Raw genomic sequence first — 20,196 nt, 5'->3', positions numbered from 1 at the left:
GGGTCTCCCACACGGGTGCAGGGTCCCAAGGACTTGGGCCCTCCACCGCCTTCCCAAGCCATAGCAGAGCACTGGATTAGAAGTGGAGCAGCCGGGTCTTGAACCAATGCCCATATGGGATTCTGGTGCTTCAGGCCAGGGCATTAAATTGCTGCACCACAGTGCTGGCCCCAGGATTCTTAACTTACCAAAAATATCCATCAAAAATGAAGGTCAGGGGCTGGGGCTATGGCACAGAGGATTAACGCCCTGGCCTGAAGCACCGGCATCCCATATGGGTGCCAATTCTAGTCCCGGCTGTTCCTCTTCCTATCCAGCTCTCTGCTGTGGCCTGAGAAAACAGTGGAAGATGGCCGAAGCCCTTGAGCCCCTGTATCCATGTGGGAGACCTAGAAGAAGCTCCTGGCTCCTGGCTTCAGATCAGCACAGGTCCAGCTATTGCGGCCAATTGGGGAATGAACTATCAGATGGAAGACCTCTCTCTCTCTGCCTCTCCTTTCTGTGCAACCTGACTTTCAAATAAATAAATAAATAAATCTTAAAAAAAAAAGGTCAAGTAAAGACCTTTTGTGACAAGAACAAACAAACAAAAAACTCCAACCAAACCAAACCAAAACAAAGGAGAGTCTTTAAAAGAAGAATACTTGAATAAAAGGAAATGCTAATGTGTGTTTGTTATGCCAGATAAAGCTCAGAAATGAAGAAAAAAAAGTGAACATAAAGGAACAATAAAAATAAAGTAATAATAACATCTGATGAGATCTGAGATACACAAAATTAAAATATATAACTTCAATAAAATATAAGTGAAGGTAAATGGAATAAGCTATTATAATTTCCTTCTATTTCTTGGAGAGGAGAGAAACCTGTAGTAGATTGTTGATTCAAGAAGGCATGCTATAATCTCAGTTTTAATTACTACACAATTAAAAATTGTATCACTACCAACTGATTAATAATTACCAAGGAAACAAGAAGAACAATAAAAGATAGTACATCTAAAGGTAGGGCATGGATGGAAGGAAAAAGAATACAGAATAGGCAAGAGACTTGCACAGTTAGATGGCAGAGTTAGATACGATGCAAGCATATTATATGCGAATGGACTAAACACTCCAAAAAACCTAGACTGTCAGATTGGTTTAAAAAATTAACAGGGGCCAGTGCTGTGGTGCATCGGGTTAAAGCCCTGGCCTGAAGTGCCAGCATCCCTTATGGGCACCAGTTCTAGACCAGGCTGCTTCTCTTCTGATCCGGATCTCTGCTATTGCCTGAGAAAGCAGTAAAGGATGGCCCAAATCCTTGGGCCCCTGCACCTGTGTGGGAGACCCAGAAGAAGTTCCTGGCTTCAGATCAGCTCAGCTTCCAATTGGCTCAGCTCCAGCAGTTTCGGCCAACTGGGGAGTAAAGCAGTGGATGGAAGACCTCTGTCTCTACTTCTCTTTGTAACTCTTTCAAATAAATAAATCTTTTTTTTTTAAATAAAGGGGGGTCAGCGCTGTGGTGCAGTGGGTTAACACCCTAGCTTGAAGTGCCACCATCCCATATGGGCGCTGGTTCTAGTCATGGCTGCTCCACTTCTGATCCAGCTCTCTGCTGTGGCCTGGGAAAGCAGTAGAAGATGGCCCAAGTCCTTGGGACCCTGCACCAGCATGGGAGACCAGGAAGAATCTCCTGGCTCCTGGCTTCAGATTGGTGCAGGACTTCATTGTGGCCAACTGGGGAGTGAAACAGCAGATGGAAGACCTCTCTCTCTGCCTCTCCTTTCTGTGTAACCTTGCCTTTTATGTAAATAAATAAATCTTTAAAAATAAAATTAATGAATGTTATTTATAAAAGAAATACATAAAAATTAGAAGTGAACAGATGAAAAGAGGTAACAGCAGAGAAAACAATAACCAAAAAGAGGATGCTTTGGTGATATTAATATTAGACAAAACATGGCCGGCGCTGCGGCTCACTAGGCTAATTCTCCGCCTGCGGCACCAGTACCCTGGGTTCTAGTCCCAGTTGCTCCTCTTCCAGTCCAGCTCTCTGCTGTGGCCCAGGAAGGCAGTGGAGGATGGCCCAAGTGCTTGGGCCCTGCACCCACATGGGAGACCAGGAGGAAGCACCTGGCTCCTGGCTTTGGATGGGCACAGCACACCAGCTGTAGAGGCCATTTGGGGAGTGAACCAATGGAGGGAAGACCTTTCTCTCTGTCTCTCTCTCTCTCTCACTGTCTAACTCTGCCTGTCAAAAAAAATTACACAAAACAGACTTTAAGGCAAAAACCATGAACAAAGATAAGAACTAGAATGCACTTGTCTTTCCAAGACCATGATCCTAGCCAAGTTACTATCTTGCCTAGACTGTTTGTACAACCTCTTAGCCTAGTCTGCTTTATGCCCCTCAGAGTTGTTTCCTAATAGTCTTTCACTGAAATTTTCCATGCTCTGCACTCACTTGGATTAGAACCCAAGCTCCTGACCATCATCTACAAAGCCCTGCAGGGGCAGCTTCCCCCCAGCTCCAGCCTTACTCCCTCCCAGTCTCCCCCTCCCTTGAGCTTCCATAGCGGCAAATCCCTCTGATTTCTAGGATGTATTACAATCCTTCTCCTATCAGGTATTTTGTATTGCTATTCCCTTTGCCTGGCAAGATGACCTCTCCACTTCCCCAGGATGGCTGCTTCTGACCCTTCATGGCCCAGTTTAAATGTCCCATCTCCAGAAGCCACCCTTGTCCACCTGATCTGAGGGAAACACTTTCACCCCCACCCAGTTACTCTTTCATATTCTCCAGCTTGTCTCAAAACAAAGAGGCATTATATACTAAGTGGGTACTGCATTTTGATTCTCAACTGATTCATTTCTTGTTTGTACTCTCAATTAGTGAAGAACTGGAGGGAAGAAAGAGCCCCTCAAAATTTCAGCAGGCTTGCAAGTGAAAAATTAAACCTTACATTTTAGTTTGAACTAGCTTTAGCTGAAAAAGAAACAGGTTTAGCTTAAAAGAAATAAGGTTAGCATAAGAAACCTTTTTTTAGGAAATGAAGGAAGGCCAGATAATGGTGAAACAAATAAGAAAAACAGAATTAACTGGAAAGGATAGTGATGGGGATATTTGTGCATGTTCTAATAAAAAAGGAAGAAAAATTCTGAAAATTTAGAAAGCAGAGTAGGAGGGGATAGAAAACCAAAAGTAGAGAACAGAGAGAGGAGAGGCAGAGAGGAAGAGGATGGGGCAGGGTAGGGGGGAGGTTTTTTTCCTTTGCGACAACATTGAGCAGAGGTACACCCCAAATATTTCAGATATTCCGTTAAACACTCCCAATGATATTATTTGAAATAAAACCTTTTTCATGATTCTGATTAATTCACCTGGATAGGGGCCTCTTGAAATTTCTCTCACCATTGTCCATTCTCCAAATGAGATATCATATCATTTTTGGAAACTGCAAGCCCTGTTCAAAAATATATAAATAGGATTTGATGGATGTTGTGAGAACTACTGCCAAATTCAGTCTCAGTTCTCAATTTTCTACGTAGAGTGGCTATCACAGGAAGATATAGAGCTGCACTGTCCAATACAGTTGCTAATAGCAATGCATGGCAGTTTAAACCAGACTTAAAATTAAATTAAAAATCCAGTTCTTTAGGTGGAGCAAATTTGAACTGCTCAAAAGACACAAGTCGGCCAGCGCCGTGGCTTAACAGGCTAATCCTCCACATTGCGGCGCTGGCACACCGGGTTCTAGTCCCGGTTGGGGCGCCGGATTCTATCCCGGTTGCCCCTCTTCCAGGCCAGCTCTCTGCTATGGCCCGGGAAGGCAGTGGAGGAGGGCCCAAGTCCTTGGGCCCTGCACCCGCATGGGAGACCAGGAGAAGCACCTGGCTCCTGGTTTTGGATCGGCACGATGCGCCGGCCGCAGTGGCCATTGGAGGGTGAACCAATGGCAAAAAGGAAGACCTTACTCTCTGTCTCTCTCTCTCTCACTATCCACTCTACCTGTCAAAAAAAATAAAAATAAAAAAATAAAATTAAATTAAAAAAAAAAAAAAGAAAAAAAAAAGCCACAAGTGGCTTGAATGTGCGATACAGGCTAGCAGAGATACAGGTTCCTGTTTTTTTTTGTTTGTTTGTTTGTTTTGATTTATTTATTTATTTGAAAGTCAGAGTTACACAGAGAGGGGAGAGGCACAGAGAGAGAGAGAGAAAGGTCTTCCATCCGATGGTTCACTTTCCAATTGGCCTCAATAGCTGGAGCTGTACCTAACCAAAGCCAGGAGCCAGGAGCTTCCTCCAGGTCTCCCATGTGGGTGCAGGGCCCAAGGACTTGGGCCATCCTCTACTGCTTTCCCAGGTCATAGCAGAGAGCTGGATTGGAAGTTGAGCAGCCGGGTCTTAAACCAGTGCCCATATGGGATGCCAGCACTTCAGGTCAGGGCATTAACCCATGCACCACAGCGCTGGCCCCACAGATTTCTGTTTTATAGATTTATTTTTATTTATTTGAGTCTTAGATTTACAGAGAGAGAGAGGGAGAGACAGAGGGAGAGGTCTCCCATCTGATGGTTCACTAATTGCCTGCAACAGCCTGAACTGAGCTGGTCCAAAGCTAGGAGCTAGGAGCTTCTTCCAGGTCTCCCATGCGGGTGCAGGGCCCAAGGACTTGGGTCATCTTCCACGGCTTTCACAGGCCATAGCAGAGAGCTGGATCAGAAGAGGAGCAGCCAGGACATGAACCGGCATCCATATGGAATTCCAGTACAATAGGCAGAGGCTTAGAGCCTACTATGTCACAGTGCTGGTTCCCAGATTTCTACCATAGCAGAACATTCTATTGCACAGTAACAATCTACAGAATTATAAAGGTATTTATCTCAAGAGAGCTTAATACTATGGTTTCATGTGATAATGATTCATGGGAAAAACTCAAAATGGGGGGGCCAGCATTGTGGCGTAGTGGGCAAAGCCACCACTCATAGTGCTGGCATCCCATATGGGCACTGGTTCAGGTCCTGACTGTTCTACTTCAGATCCAGCTCTGTGCTGTGACCTGGGAAAGCAGTAGAGGATGGCCCAAGTCCTTGGGTCCTTGTATGGGAGACCTGGAGGAAGCTCCTGGCTCCTGGCTTCGGGTTGGTGCAGATCCACCTATTGTGGTCATCTGGGGAGTGAGTCAGCAAATGGAGGGCCGCCCCTCCCCTGCCTCTCTGGAATTCTTATTTTCAAATAAATAAATATTTTTTAAAAAACAGGGGTAGGTGTTTGTCATAGTGGTCAAGATACTGCTTGGGACACCCACATCCTATCAGAGGCCTGGGTTTGAATGCTGTCTCCATTTCCAATGTACACCCTGGGAGGTAACAGGTGATGGCTCAAGTAGTTGGGTCCCTGTCATCCATGTGGGAGACCTAGGCTGAGTTCTGGATTCCTGGCTTCAGCTTGGTCCAGCTCTGGCTGCGAGACATCTGGAGAGTGACAAGTAGATGGAAGATTTCTTTCCCTCTCACTCATTCTATTTTTCAAATTAATTATTAATTAAAAAGAAAATGAACACATTTGTGTTCTTTCTTTTTAGAAGCACTGATAATTCCTTTATGGAATAGATGAGAATAACTTTGGAACTGGATTCCAACAAAACATATGAAAGGACTTCAAAAAGTTCACGATAAATGGAATTAAAAGACACAAAAAATAAAATGTGATTTCTCAACATGAGCTTACAAGTTGAAGATACTTGTAAACAAGGATACCAGTCACTTGGTCCAACATGAAAGAACTGAGGGCTCTGGGGTTTTAACCACATCACTATAGCTTTTTAACTGAAGAAAAATGGGCATTCTTTAAAGATCTTTTAAGATTAGGAAACAAAAACAAGTCAGAAGGAGTGTCAGGTGGAAGCCTGATGATTTCCCTACAAACACTCAAAAAACCGCCCTTGTTCGACGAGCGGGATGAGGAGGAGCAGTACCGTGGTGAAGGACACTCCGGGAAAGCTTTCCTGCGTCATTTTTCGGCTTAGCTTTGACTAACTTTCTCAAAAACACTCTGTAAGCAGATGTTGTTGTTCTTCAGCCTCTCAGAGAAAGTCAACAAGCAAAATGCCTTACGCATCCCAGAAACCAGCTGCCATGACCTTTGCTCTGACGAGACCACTTCCACCTTCAGTAGTCGTCGCTTTGACTGTGCTGTGTCTTCTGCATCATCCTGGTAAAGCAATGTTTCATCTCCTTTTACAATTCTCGAAAGAAATGATCTTGATCCAGTTTTACAATTTTCTGTGGTAGCCTCTGCTCTTATCTGGGGCTAACCTGGGGATCGAGTGGAAAGTCTGCTCCACTTTGTTTTTCAGTCAGAGCTAGGCAGACTGAGGCAGTTGGGATGTTTAGGGCTGGCTACTGTTGGTGCTACTGTCAGTCCTCTTTAATTCAAGCACAAGCAAGGTTCATTTTTCCCTTGCAAATTGTCATGGATTGTCTGCTGCTAATGTGTTCACCTTGCTGCTTCTTAAAATGAGTTTTCTATTTGTAAACTGATTTCTCTGGAGGCACTGTCCCCAAAAACCTTTCTTTTTCTTTTTTAATTTTATCTATTTATTTGAGAGGGAGAGTCACAGACAGTGAGAGGAAGAGACAGAGAGAAAGGCCTTCCTTTTGTTGGTTCACTCCCCAAATGGCTGCAATGACCAGAGCTGAGCCAATCAGAAGCCAGGAGCCAGGAGCTTCTTGAGGGTCTCTCACACAGGTACAGGGGCTCAAGGACTTGGGCCATCTTCCACTGCTTTCCCAGGCCATAGCAGAGCACTGGACTGGAAGAGGAGCAGCAGGGTCGAGAAGTGGCATCCATATGGGATGCCAGCATTGCAGATGCAGGATTAATCTACTGTGCCATGGTACCAGCCCCCCTGAAAACTTTTCATAAACATAAATGATTTCATCATTCTTCCACCCCATGCTTCACCATAAATATGATGTTTGTTTTGTTTCAATTTTAGCAGAATTTGGAATCCAGGTGCTCTGTTAGTGTCTCCTTTCAAACTGATGTCTTATCCTCAAACTAGAACCTATTCAGACATGTTACAGCACGTCAGTAGGAGCTTATTTTGGTGTAAAAATGTGAAATCCATGTAGTTTTTTGTCATAATACACATTTCCACTGCATTTGTTATTCTACAATAAGCATATCATTTAGTTAAGAATGAAGGACAGCATGATGACCAACAATGTTCTCCAAAGATTCAGAGAGTCTGACACCTAAACTCAAGACTAAAATTCAGCTAGGTACTGTAGAAGCTCTGTGTCCTCAGTAAACTGGGTCAAGGGGGCAAATGTATCAACACAGAAGAGGAACTGACCTCACCCAGGGAGACAAGATTCCTGTCATTCTCCAGCATCACATCCTTGTGCAGGTTCCTCTGTGTAGGGTCCATCAGTCTCCAGGCCTCCAATGTGAAGTCTATAGCCACATCTTTGAAAGTCAGTGACTCCTAGAATAAATAAATTGTGATCACCCAGAGACTATACTATCAGCCCTGTTAGGCAGAATACCATGTATAAAACTGGAGAAAAACTCCAGAAATTAGAATCACCAAATGATTATGTATGCCAACTCCTTAATCCTTATAGGACATACAGGTCTCTCCAGTGACAAGAACTTAAAACCATAAGAGGAAGCCTATTCCATCTTTGGAGTTCCACCTGAGAGAAGTTTTACCAAACTAATTCAAATCTGGTTTTCTAGAAACTACATATTGCTCCTACTATACTTTCTGGAGCCAAATAGCATGGCTTCTTCCTCCTCTAGAAACTCTTTAAAATATTTGTGTACAGCTAGTGGTTTCTACCCAAATCATCTGCTATCTCAGAAAACCCTGATTGTGTAAAAGATCACCGTCTTTCAGTTCTAATCTGTAGAATATGGCTTAACAAAAGATACTGCGTCAATCAGACCATAGGTACAGAATGCTATAAGCTCTCTCTGAGACAGAAAAGAACACATGGGACTCTGGGGGCCAGTTCTTTGGTTAGGATATGAAATATGTACAAATGCTTATAAAAAAAATGGAAGAATGAGTCCAAAGTATTTTTAACAATGAACTACTGAGAGAAGGAGGAAACAGAGTGGAGAAGACTGAAATAGGACCTAGGCTCTTTTGAATATTTCTTGTTTTATATATTTGACTTTTGAACTGCAGAAATATTTTATATTGTTTTAAAACAAGGATTTAGCCAGCACCACGGCTCACTAGGCTAATCCTCTGCCTAGCGGCGCTGGCACACCGGGTTCTAGTCCCGGTCGGGGCACCGGATTCTGTCCCGGTTGCCCCTCTTCCAGGCCAGCTCTCTGCTGTGGCCAGGGAGTGCAGTGGAGGATGGCCCAAGTGCTTGGGCCCTGCACCCCATGGGAGACCAGGATAAACACCTGGCTCTTGCCATCGGATCAGCGCAGTGCGCCGGTCGCAGCCCGCCAGCCGCAGCGCACCAGCCGTGGTGGCCATTAGAGGGTGAACCAACGGCAAAAGGAAGACCTTTCTCTCTGTCTCTCTCTCTCACTGTCCACTCTGCCTGTCAAAAAATAAAAATTAAAAAAAAAAACAAGGATTAAACTTCAAGAAAGCAATCTAGTAGAGTACAACCAGCTGGAATAGCAAACCCATTTATCAGAGAGGAACTATTCTGAGTGATTTTCAAACACAGTCATTTTTCTGTACCTCTGAGTAAGAACTCTGAAACAAAGTAACAAAAAGAAGACATTTTCTGTAAGCAATCTTATTGGTAGTAGAAGTAGAAATGATATTCTGTAACTTTTGTGTGTGCAGTGCTGGATAAAGCAAATTAGCCTAGCATTGTTCCTAAAAACTAATCAATTTGGTATGGGAGAACAAAGATATAAAGAGCATATAAATGATGAGATTAGGTTAAAAAATCCATGGTTCTGAATTTGAAGTCTCAGTACACCCTCATGAAATATTTCATGTTCAAAGGAAAGAACTAGCTTTAACAATATGAAGAAAGAATGCATTATGCTGGGGCTGGCATTGTAGAGTAGCGGGTAGAGTCACCGCCTGCAGTGCTGGCATTCCATTTGGGCACTGGTTCGAGTCCAGGCTGTATCACCTCCAATCCAGCTTTCTGCTATGGCCTGGGAAAGCAGTGGAAGATGGTTCAAGTCCTTGGGCCCCTGCACCTGCATGGGAGACCCAGAAGAAGCTCCTGGCTCCTGGCTTTGGAGCCTGGGTTTGCAGCCAATTGAGGAGTGAACCAGTGAATGGAAGACCTCTCTCCCTCTCTGCCTCTCCTTCTCTCTCTGTGTAACTCTGACTTTCAAATAAATAATAAATCTTAAAAAAAATTAATAATGATCTGGGGCTTAACCTCTGAAAATTAGGGATGCGTCTGAACAGGCTACGATACATTACTAAACCAACATAGTCGGAACTACTGATCAAGTGTTTCTTACAAAACGTATATTTCAAAGTCACTGTTAAAACACTTTTTTAAAGATCAGATTAATATCTATTCCAAACACATATACACTTAAATGTCTTTAGGTAAAATTAAAATATTCAGCATAACATCTAATTTCTAGTCTTGTCTTTTACAGCTTTCCAACCTGATTTGGTAGCTTAGTTCACAGTTCACTACTTCAAAGCCTGCCAGTAAGCTCTCTTCTCACCAGGATACACTCACAAATACTTTTGACAAGTTAAATCCCACCTGTAATTGGTAACAGCTTAAATCTATTCTCACAAATTTTCTGTTGACCAACTTAGCTAACACTAACGTCCCAACTGAAAGATTCTTTAAGAAAAAGATCTATTTTTATTTTTTTTTAAAAAATACTGTTTATTTTATTTTAGCAGATATCTCCATCTGCTGGTTTATTCGCCAAGTGTTCCAACAACCAGGGCTGCACCAGGCTGGAGCCAGGAGCTGTGAATTTTTGGAAAGATATTTGGTTCAGTATCAACAGTGAATCTTCTAATAGACTGTATTCTACCATGATGAACCCAAATTTCCTGTGTCAAACTGTCAGGTTCAGTTTCCAGAGAGGATTTGGGTGAGGCAAAGTTCCAAATCTCAGGAGAAGTAGAACACGCGCAACTCAATACAACAGGTTGGAAACAGAGGAAACCTTAACTCACCAGAGGTCCAATCGAAATAAACACAGCAGGCCTCTCCAGAAAGAGTCGAGTCTGGCAAAGACGTATCTGCAGGAAACAGGAATTCAGACAGACCAAGCTCGCTTGGGAGTTTCAGATACAAGTGAGCATGGTTTCCCTAACGGAACACAAGAGTAATGTTCAAGATGAGAAAAGACCAAAGACTTTTGGTCCAAGATCTTGAAATCAGTTGTAATAATTACTTTCTGTAATTGTTTTAAAAATTGAATCTAAAGGCAGAGAGAGAGAGAGAGAGAGAGAGAGAGACAGAGAGAGAATATCTCAACCACTGGTTCACTCCCAAATGCCTGCAAAAGCCAAGATGGGCCAGGTCAATGTTGGGTGCCAGGAAATCAATCTGTCTCCCATATGGGTGGCAGAGACCGAATTATTTGAGCCATCACCTGCTGCCTCCTAGAGTGAGCATTAGCAGGAAACCAGAACCTGGAACAGAGCCAGTACTTTATCCCAGGTGGTACAATATGGGATGCAGGCATTCCAGGCATCTTAACTGCTACACCAAATGCCCAGCCCAGATCTCGAGATTTTAATACTATTACAGGTAGTTACAGTTAGCAGGCCAGACACTGTACAAGGAGTTTCTTTTTAAAGATTTATCTATTAACTAGAAAGGCAGAACTACAGAGAGGTAGAGAGAGGGGTGTATTTCATCTTCTCCAAATGGTCACAATGGCTGGAGCTGAGGCAACCTGAAGCCAGGAGCCAGGAGCTTCTTCCAGGTCTTCCATGTGGGTGCAGAGGCCCAAGGACTCAGGCCATCTTTCTACTGCTTTCCCAGGCCACAGCAGAGAGCTGGAATGGAAGTGGAACAGCCAGGACTCGAAGTGGCACCCAAATGGGATGCCAGCACTGCAGGCAGCAGCTTTACCTACTTAGCCACAGCGCTGGCCCCAGAGCTTAAAAAATACTCTTGGGGCTGGCATCATTTTATAGTGGGCAAAGCCACCACTTGTGACACCAGCATCCCACATGAGCATTTCTTCAAGCAACAGCAGCTCAGTGCAAAGTGGCCCCTGCCATCCATGTGGGAGATCCCTGGCTTCAGCCTGGCTCAGCCCCAGCCATGGTGGCCATTTGGAGGAGTGAACCAGTGTATAAAAGATGTCTTTCCAGCTGGCACCATGGCTTACTAGGCTAATCCTCCACCTGCGATGCTGGCACCCTGGGTTCTAATCCTGGTTGGGGCGCCGGATTCTGTCCCAGTTGCCCCTCTTCCAGTCCAGCTCTCTGCTGTGGTCTAGGAAGGCAGTGGAGGGTGGCCCAAGTGCTTCGGCCCTGCATCTGCATGGGAGACCAGGAGAAAGCACCTGGCTCCTGGCTTCGGATCGGTGCAGTGTGCCGGCCGTAGCGGCCATTTGGGGCGTGAACCAATGGAAGGAAGACCTCTCCCTCTCTCTCTAACTCTGCCTATCCAAAAAAAAAAGTCTTTCTCTCTCTCCCTCTCTTTTAAATAAATCTTTAGATTAAAAAAAAAACTATTATTTAATGTTCACATCAAGTCAATGGAGAGTATATTTTTATTCCATATATAAGGCAAGAGAGGTTTACAATAAGGAAACTACTTATTTAAGGTCATGCAGATATATGACTTCTAATCAATGTAATTACTTTTATTTTCCTTAAAAGATTTATTTATCTTATTTGAAAGGCAGAATTACAGAGAGAGAGAGAGAGAGAGAGAGAAACAGACTGAGAGCTCTTTCATCCTCTGGTTCACTCCCCAAATGGCTGCAATGGCTGCAACTGGCAGATTAAGCCAGGAGCCAGGAGCTCCTTCCAGTTCTCCCACGTGGATGCAGGAGACCAAGCACTTGAGTCATCCTTCGCTGCTTTCCAGGCCATTAGCAGGGAGCTGGGTCAAAAGTAGACCAGAGGCAGAGGGTTAATTCAATACGCCAAAGTGCCAGCCCCTAATCCATGTAATTTCAAACTCATACCTTTCCCACTAAATCAACTTGCAGTATAAAGTGGAAGAAAATTCAATCTCTTTGGCACAGTCACCCTCTCAGCAAACAAAGAAATATATATTCCAAGAATATCTTTTTCCTTCCTTTTGTGTGAACAGTCAATGTTTAATAAATATTTCTGTTTTTATTTGGAAGAATTAGAGAAAGAAACAGATAGACAGACACCTTCCATCTGCTGGTTCACTCCCTAAGTGGTTGCAATAGCCAGAGCTGGGCTGGGCTGAAGCCAGGAGTTTCATCTGGCTCTCCTATGTGGGTGCAGGAGCCCAAGGACTGGGGTCATCTTCCACTGCTTTCCCAGGCCATTAGCAGGAAGCTGAATTGGAAATGGAGCAGCCGGGAATCAAACCAGTGCCCATATGGGATGCCTGCATGGCAGGCAGCAGCTTTACTCATTACACCACAACGTTGGCCTTGAGTCAATTTCTTAAAATTTCCAGAGACTGCAGTTTCACTAAAGTGAACACCACAACTTCAAAATTTAAATACTGGATACCTTGGCATGCCCCTTCTAACCTCATATTCAAATAATTTTTAATCTGTCTTTCTATATAAGGCAAATCCAAATAAACAAGACACAAGGATAACAAGAATAATAGAAAATAAAGTGGAATTCAATGCACCCATGTGGAATACCTGGAATAAGCTCCTGGCTCCCAGCTTCAGATGGGCGCAGCTCTGGCCATTGGGCCCAATTGGGGAATGAACCAACAGATGGAAGACCTCTCTCTCTCTCTCTGACTCTCCTTCTCTCTCTGTGTAACTCTTTCAAGTAAATAAATAATCCTTAAAAAAAGAAATTGAATAGAGTACATTCTCTAAACATGATGCAATAGAATACAAATGTAAATGGAAGTTTGGAATGGGGGTGGGAATTTCTTTTTTTTTTTTTTTTTGGCCTTGAACTTAAAATAGGTACTCCTTGGTAGCTACTAAGTCAAAAATAAAATCTTAAAATTTAATTGGCAGTGAGTTAGGAAATGAAAGTATTATACATTAGACATACATGATTGCTGCCAAAATTTTAAGGAGATTGAATTGATATTCCTAAATACTTTTAGGTAGGATTTTGGGGAAGAGTGAAAACATTACGTGTTCAAAATAAAGAAGAAAAACACTTAGCAAGCCATAAGAAAACTAAGAGGTAAAAATGATAAAGGAAAAAACTAATGAATTTAAAAAAAGCAAATAAAAAACAGGTGACAAAGCCAAGATCTGATTCTCTAAATAATGAAATCTACAAGCCGCTGGCTAAAGCAGGAAAAACAAAACAAAACAACAACAACAACAACAACAACAAAAACAGAAAAAAAAGGCTATAATAAACATTTAAAAACTGCATGCCAATAAAAATAAACTTCCCAAAGCATAATTTGTTTAAAAATGTTCTGTGACTGGAGGCAGGTGCTTCGTGCTGCTTGGGAGGCCAGGAACCCATATTTGAGAGCCTGGGTTTGAGTCTCAGGTCCCGATTCCAGCGTCCTGCTGACGTGCAGCTGAGCACAGACAACAGGTGGAAGACCTGGACAGAGTTCTGAGCTGCAGGCTTTGGCCTGGCCCAACCGCTAGGGCTAGCAGGCATGTGGGGGGAGTGTCTGTCTTCCCCGCCTTTCCAATTACATAGTTAGATCTGTAAAGATGAATAAAGTCCCACTTGGTTACAATTCAGTATTATTCGGCTTTCTATCAGCCGTATCTACACACCCACAGGAAGAAAAGGCTGCAGGTGACCCAGCCCAAACTCTCCTGAGACCTGCGCTCCACGGGGCTGTTTCCCACTCCTCATGTTCTATGCGGTCCAGGTGGACAGTGAGAAGCGGCCACATACAGTGCGGAAAGAGCCTAAAGGAGACTTCCCTCGCTTGTCCAGACCCCAAGTCGGTGCGGTCGTCTAAGAGCGACGCAGGGCCCCGCGTTCCCCAAGCAGCCTGCAGTGGCCAAGGACGCCGCCCTCAGCTCAGGGGGTGACAGGTGGTGTCCCCGTGATTCTCCGAAACGCCACCAACACGGGCCGCGAGGAGGAGCGGCGCAGGCTGCCCGACGGGAAACCCAGGTCCACCCGCCGGCCTCGCCCTCTCCCCCTACCCGCTCTGGGCTTCCCCTCCGGGAAGGGCCAGCCCCAGCCCAGGCCCCGCGTCCGGAGCCCGGCAGGACCCCCGACCCCGGAGAGGGGGCTCGGGACCCGGGCGAGCGCGGCGCCCAGGATGAGGGATGCCTGGGCGGAGCCGGAGTCCGCGCCCGGGGAGCGGCCCAGCCCAATCATCTCCCTCACAGGTGGGCGGGCCCGGGTCCGCCCCGGGACGGGGGCGCCGGAGCGAACGACCACGGCCCGGACGCCGCCGGGAGCCAAGCGCCGAGGGAGGGTCGGGGGGAGACCGAGGCCTGGGGCCCGGGGCAACGACTACCTGGCGGCCACACTGAGGACAACCGAGGACGCTGGCAGAGCAGGGCGGGAGCGCTTCCAGCAATGGCACCCATTCGGCGGCGAACTGCCAAGCAAGCCAGTGCGCCTGCGCCAACGCGGCGCCAGAACTACAATACCCAGAAGGCTCCGCACGTATGGCCCCGCCCCTTACGTCGGCCTTTGTGAGCGAGTTGACTGTGTTTAACCCTGCTCTTTGGGGACCTCTGTAATCCAGCGGATCACCCTGTTCCCTGATCCTCAGAGGCTGAGTGGGCAACCCAGACTTCCACACTCACCTGACTGTGAAACAGATCAGTTACTGCACGGGTGATGTCAGCGTCTGCAAATCTAGACACCTGCTGGTGGCCTATTGGGGCGCCTGAAATATTCTCTCTGCTCAACACTGACAAGGGACTCCCCTCCCCAAAGCTGCCAAGGGAGGCTGGGTCCAGAGTTTGGAATTCCACTCTCAGCCACAACCAGGTAAGTGACTTTTTTACCCACCAGGCTGGTGCCAGGTGAGGCTGGCTTGCAATAAACCCAAGGTTTAAGTAACATCCGGGTTACCATAATACTCAAAGTGTACCAAAATTTGGCAAAAGACATGAATCCACAAATTCAAGAAGGTAAGAAAATGCCCAGCAAGATAACACACAAAGAAATCCACTCGGAAAGATAATAACCCCCAGAGAACTCAGTAAGAGAGGAGACCACGCCATGCAAGTAGCAGCAACAACACATTCAAATACCAGTGGATTTCTCATGAGAAAGCTGGAATGCCAAAAGGAAGTGGAGGAAAGCACTGAAGAAAACAACTGTCAACGCAGAATTCTCTATTAAAATATACATAGGATTTTTCTATGAAAATATACATAGGAATCAAAGCATTCTCAGATAATGGAAAATGAAGATAATTTATCATGGGCAGATCTACTCTAAAAGAATGGCCAAAAAACTGGGGGTACAAGTAAAAAATTTCAGTCATAGGAATCTGAGAAAATTCACTACCAGCTGTGACAGGCAAATAATATCCTCCCAAAGATGGTCACGTCCTAATCCAGCGAATTTGGAAAAGGAACTTGGCAGGTGCAATTCAATTAAGATTCGATTAAGAATTGGAGAATACACCAACTTATCCAGGTGGACACAATACAGCTATCCTGTGGCCCTTTAAGGTGGAGACCCTCCCTTCACCGTGGTCAGAGGGGGATGCAACTACAGGAAAATAGCACAGGGGCTGGTGTTGTGGATAAGCAAGTCAACTTGATGCTTGTGATGTTGACCTCCCAGGCTGGAGTGCTGGTTCCATTCCTGACTGTTTTCCACCCAGCTTCCTGTGAATGTGCCTGGTAAGGTACCAGAAGATGGCCCAAGTACCCTGCCACCAATGTGGGTGATGAGGATGGAGTTCCAGGCTTGGCCTGGCCTCGACTTGGCTGTTGTAGTATTTTGGGGAGTGAACTAATGGATGGACGATATCATGCTTTGTCTATCACTTTGCCTTTCAAAGAGATATATCTTTAAAAAAGAGGGAAGCACAGAGGACAATGATTTTTGAAAATTTGTGAGGCAGAGAGAGACATAGAGAGGTCACATCCACTGGCTCGTTCCACAAACACAACCACTTCTGCTTCACAGGGTCTGCTTTAGCAGCACACAGGAATCAGGAGCCAAAGCTGAGAAATGAACAAGGTACTTTGAAATGAGGCATGCACAGCATAACCAGAATCTGTAGGATTTCCCCGACCCAAAAACTGATCACGAGATGTGTCCACGTTCACCCAGGATGTCTACCTCTTAACTTCTCCTTAGCAAGCAAATGGGGGTGCTTGGTTCCCTAGCAACCAGGGTCCACTGTTCCTGCGTGGACCCAGCCCAGAAGCCTGCGGCTCAGACTAGACAATACAAGACTAAACCAGACGAGACGCGGGGTGGACAGCGTGGAGAGAGGTCCACCTCAGAAAGAGAGGCTTTGCGTGTTCATTCGCCCATATGTCGGTCAAGCTAGAGAATCCTTAGTAGTATTCGATAAAGGACGAGTCAGTCACTCCAACCGGGACGAAGAGAGGTGGTGCATCCACAAATATCCCCGCCCACAGAAAGCGCTGATTCGGGGGTAAATGTTTGTTGCCTTAAGCCTGGTTGGTGTGGTAGGATTTCCCCGCCCCGTGAATTGATCACGTGATGCGTCCAAGTTCACCCGGGATGTCTACCTCTTCACTTCCCCTTAGCGACCCAGCGGTGGCGCTCGGTTCCCTAGCAACCGGGGGATGCTGTTGCTGCGCGGACCCAGTCCGGAAGCCGGCGCTTGGGCCGAGATGAGACGAGACCCGGGCTGGACTGCGCGGAGAGAGGTCGGTCCACTAGTGTGCTCCGCAGATCACCTCAAAAGCCCAGGTCTCCCGCGTGGGAGGTGGGGCCGCGAGCACTCGAGCCAGCACCCGCCCCTTCCCAGGTGTGCATTGTTAGCAGGAAGCGGGAGCCAGGAGCTCCCGGGCCTCGAACCCTGGCACCCCAGCACGAGAGATTTTGCGGGTGCCCCAGCGGTGTCCTAAGGGCTGCCGAGTCCCACGCCCGCGCTTGGGCCCCTGCCACCCACGTGGGAGACCCGGATGGAGTCCAGACTCCTGGCTTTGGCCTGGCCCAACGCAGGCTGCTGTGGCCATTTGGGAAGAAACCAGCAGATGAAGGATGGATCGATCTCCCTCGACCTCTCTCAAGCTCTCTCTCTCTCTCTGTAACTGTGCCTCTCAAATAAATAAATCTGAAATTAATTAAAGCAGGGGAGACCTCGGCAGTGCCTGTCATGCAGGCAACATGAGCCGGCTGCACAGGGAACCCCATCCCCACCGCGCCACGACCCCCACGACCCCCTCTACCGCTGGGCTGAGTCGCCTCGCCAACGAGCGAGTCTTGCAACCCGGGGCATTGTCTGGAGAGACGCCCAGTCTGAGGGCTGCTGGTACTGAGGGCGAGGGACAGGCGTCTTGGACAGCCGGGTGCTTGGGCCCTGGAGGCGGGGGGGACAGAGCCCTGAGACTCAAAAGGGTGGAAGAGGGCGCTCCGCGTAGCACCACCTCTAGGGGACAGGGAGGGCCGGGCCCGGATGGGGAGGGACGCTGGAAGTCTCACAAGAGTACGAGCTGGGCCCCAGGGGCGCCTCCTGGCAGGGCATCCCACTGCCCAGTGGAGGCCTGGCGACCAGGATGCCGGACCCGTCCCGTGAGCTGGCCCCGCTGCCCGGCCAAGGCGCGACACCCACAGATGCTGCGGGGCTGGAGGCGGGGGACCCTGAGCTGTAGCGGCCCGCGCGGTCCACACCAGCCTCCACAGCCGCTGCTGTCGGCCCCCTCCTTGCCGCTCGCTGCTGGCGGGGCCTTACGCATGCACTGTCCCACCGGCGTGCTGAACGGATTCCCCAGGAGGAAGTCCATCTTGCACGGAAAGCTCGGCAGCGGCGGCGGAGGACGTGGCGTCCAGTCTGCCCGCCCTGGCCTCTGCCAGGGCCACCCGAGGTCGCGCACTGACTGATGCTCGCCCCCGCCCTACCCTCAGGAATGCCGAGCCGCCGGCCCTTGGCCACGCCCCCATGCCGCGTCTCTATTGCGCAACGCCTACACAGCCCTCATCCAATTGGCCTTCGCCTCTACCTCAACGAAGCTCCCACCCACCCGCGGCGTCCGATTGGCCGGAGAGTGAGCTAGGTCACTGGAGTCCCCGTCTGGTGTAGCGGTTCCTTCCCTGGCCCGCCCCGAAAGAGAGGCTTTGCGTGTTCATTCGCCCATATGTCGGTCAAGCTAGAGAATCCTTAGTAGTATTGGATAAAGGACGAGTCAGTCACTCCAACCGGGATGAGGAGAGGCGGTGCATCCACAAATATCCCCGCCCACAGAAAGCGCTGATTCGGGGGTAAATGTTTGTTGCCTTAAGCCTGGTTGGTGTGGTAGGATTTCCCCGCCCCGTGATTGATCACGTGATGCGTCCAAGTTCACCCGGGATGTCTACCTCTTCACTTCCCCTTAGCGACCCAGCGGCGGCGCTCGGTTCCCTAGCAACCGGGGGACGCTGTTGCTGCGCGGACCCAGTCCGGAAGCCGGCGCCTGGGCCGAGATGAGACGAGACCCGGGCTGGACTGCGCGGAGACAGGTCGGTCCACTAGTGTGCTCCGCAGATCACCTCAAAAGCCCATGTCTCCCGCGTGGGAGGTAGGGCCGCGAGCACTCGAGCCAGCACCCGCCCCTTCCCAGGTGTGCATTGTTAGCAGGAAGCAGGAGCCAGGAGCTCCCGGGCCTCGAACCCTGGCACCCCAGCACGAGAGATTTTGCGGGTGCCCCAGCGGTGTCCTAAGGGCTGCCGAGTCCCACGCCCGCGCTTGGGCCCCTGCCACCCATGTGGGAGACCCGGATGGAGTCCAGACTGCTGGCTTTGGCCTGGCCCAGCGCAGGCTGCTGTGGCCATTTGGGAAGAAACCAGCAGTTGAAGGATGGATCAATCTCCCTCGACCTCTCTCAAGCTCTCTCTCTCTCTCTCTCTGTAACTGTGCCTCTCAAATAAATAAATCTGAAATTAATTAAAGCAGGGGAGACCTCGGCAGTGCCTGTCATGCAGGCAACATGAGCCGGCTGCACAGGGCACCCCATCCCCACCGCGCCACGACCCCCACGACCCCCTCTACCGCTCGGCTGAGTCGCCTCGCCAACGAGCGAGTCTTGCAACCCGGGGCATTGTCTGGAGAGACGCCCAGTCTGAGGGCTGCTGGTACTGAGGGCGAGGGACAGGTGTCCGGGACAGCCGGGTGACCGGGATCTGGTGGGGTGCGGGGGGACAGAGCCGCGAGACCTGCAGGGTGGGAGAGGGCGCTCAGCGTTGCACCACCTCTAGGGGACAGGGAGGGCCGGGCCCGGATGGGGAGGGACGCTGGAAGTCTCACAAGAGTACGAGCTGGGCCCCAGGGGCGCCTCCTGGCAGGGCATCCCGCTGCCCAGCAGAGGCCTGGCGACCAGGATGCCGGACCCGTCCCGTGAGCTGGCCCCGCTGCCCGGCCCAAGGCGAAGCCAACAGATGCTGTGGGGCTGGAGGCGGGGGACCCTGAGCTGTAGCGGCCCGCGTGGTCCACACCAGCCTCCACAGCCGCTGCTGTTGGCCCCCTCCTTGCCGCTCGCTGCTTGCGGGGCCTTACGCATGCACTGTCCCACCGGCGTGCTGAACGCATTCCCCAGGAGGAAGTCCATCTTGCACGGAAAGCTCGGAAGTGGCGGCGGAGGCCTGGGCGTCCAGTCTGCCCGCCCGGGCTCTGCCATGGCCACCGGAGGTCGCGCCCTGACTGAGGCTCGCCCCCGCCCTACCCTCAGCAATGCCGAGCCGCCCGGCCCTTGGCCACGCCCCCTTGCCGCGTCTCTATTGCGCAACGCCTACACAGCCCTCATCCCATTGGCCTTCGCCTCTACCTCAACGAAGCTCCCACCCACCCGCGGCGTCCGATTGGCCGGAGAGCGAGCTAGGTCACTGGAGTCCCCGTCAGGTGTAGCGGCTCCTTCCCTGGCCCGCCCCGAAAGAGAGGCTTTGCGTGTTCATTCGCCCATATGTCGGTCAAGCTAGAGAATCCTTAGTGGTATTGGATAAAGGATGACCAGGACGAGGAGAGGCGGTGCATC

At 48.7% G+C, this 20,196-nt stretch overlaps 1 protein-coding gene across 1 annotated transcript; it reads right to left on the bottom strand.

The window, feature by feature from the left end:
• Positions 1 to 6,006: 6,006 nt before the first annotated feature.
• On the bottom strand, positions 6,007 to 19,801 carry LOC133755720 (zinc finger protein 571-like). The gene is made up of 4 exons (XM_062185761.1): positions 19,722 to 19,801; positions 10,133 to 10,198; positions 7,343 to 7,474; positions 6,007 to 6,195 (listed from the first exon to the last, which is right to left on the bottom strand). The coding sequence occupies exons 1-4, from the start codon at positions 19,752 to 19,754 to the stop codon at positions 6,007 to 6,009; spliced, it is 420 nt and encodes a 139-aa protein (XP_062041745.1). The 5' UTR covers positions 19,755 to 19,801.
• Positions 19,802 to 20,196: the final 395 nt, after the last annotated feature.

This window comes from Lepus europaeus, unplaced genomic scaffold (assembly GCF_033115175.1).
Source record: "Lepus europaeus isolate LE1 unplaced genomic scaffold, mLepTim1.pri SCAFFOLD_85, whole genome shotgun sequence".
NCBI lineage: Eukaryota > Metazoa > Chordata > Mammalia > Lagomorpha > Leporidae > Lepus > Lepus europaeus.
The sequence above is the reverse complement of the archived record's forward strand: the minus strand, read 5'-3'. Positions and strand labels throughout refer to the sequence as shown.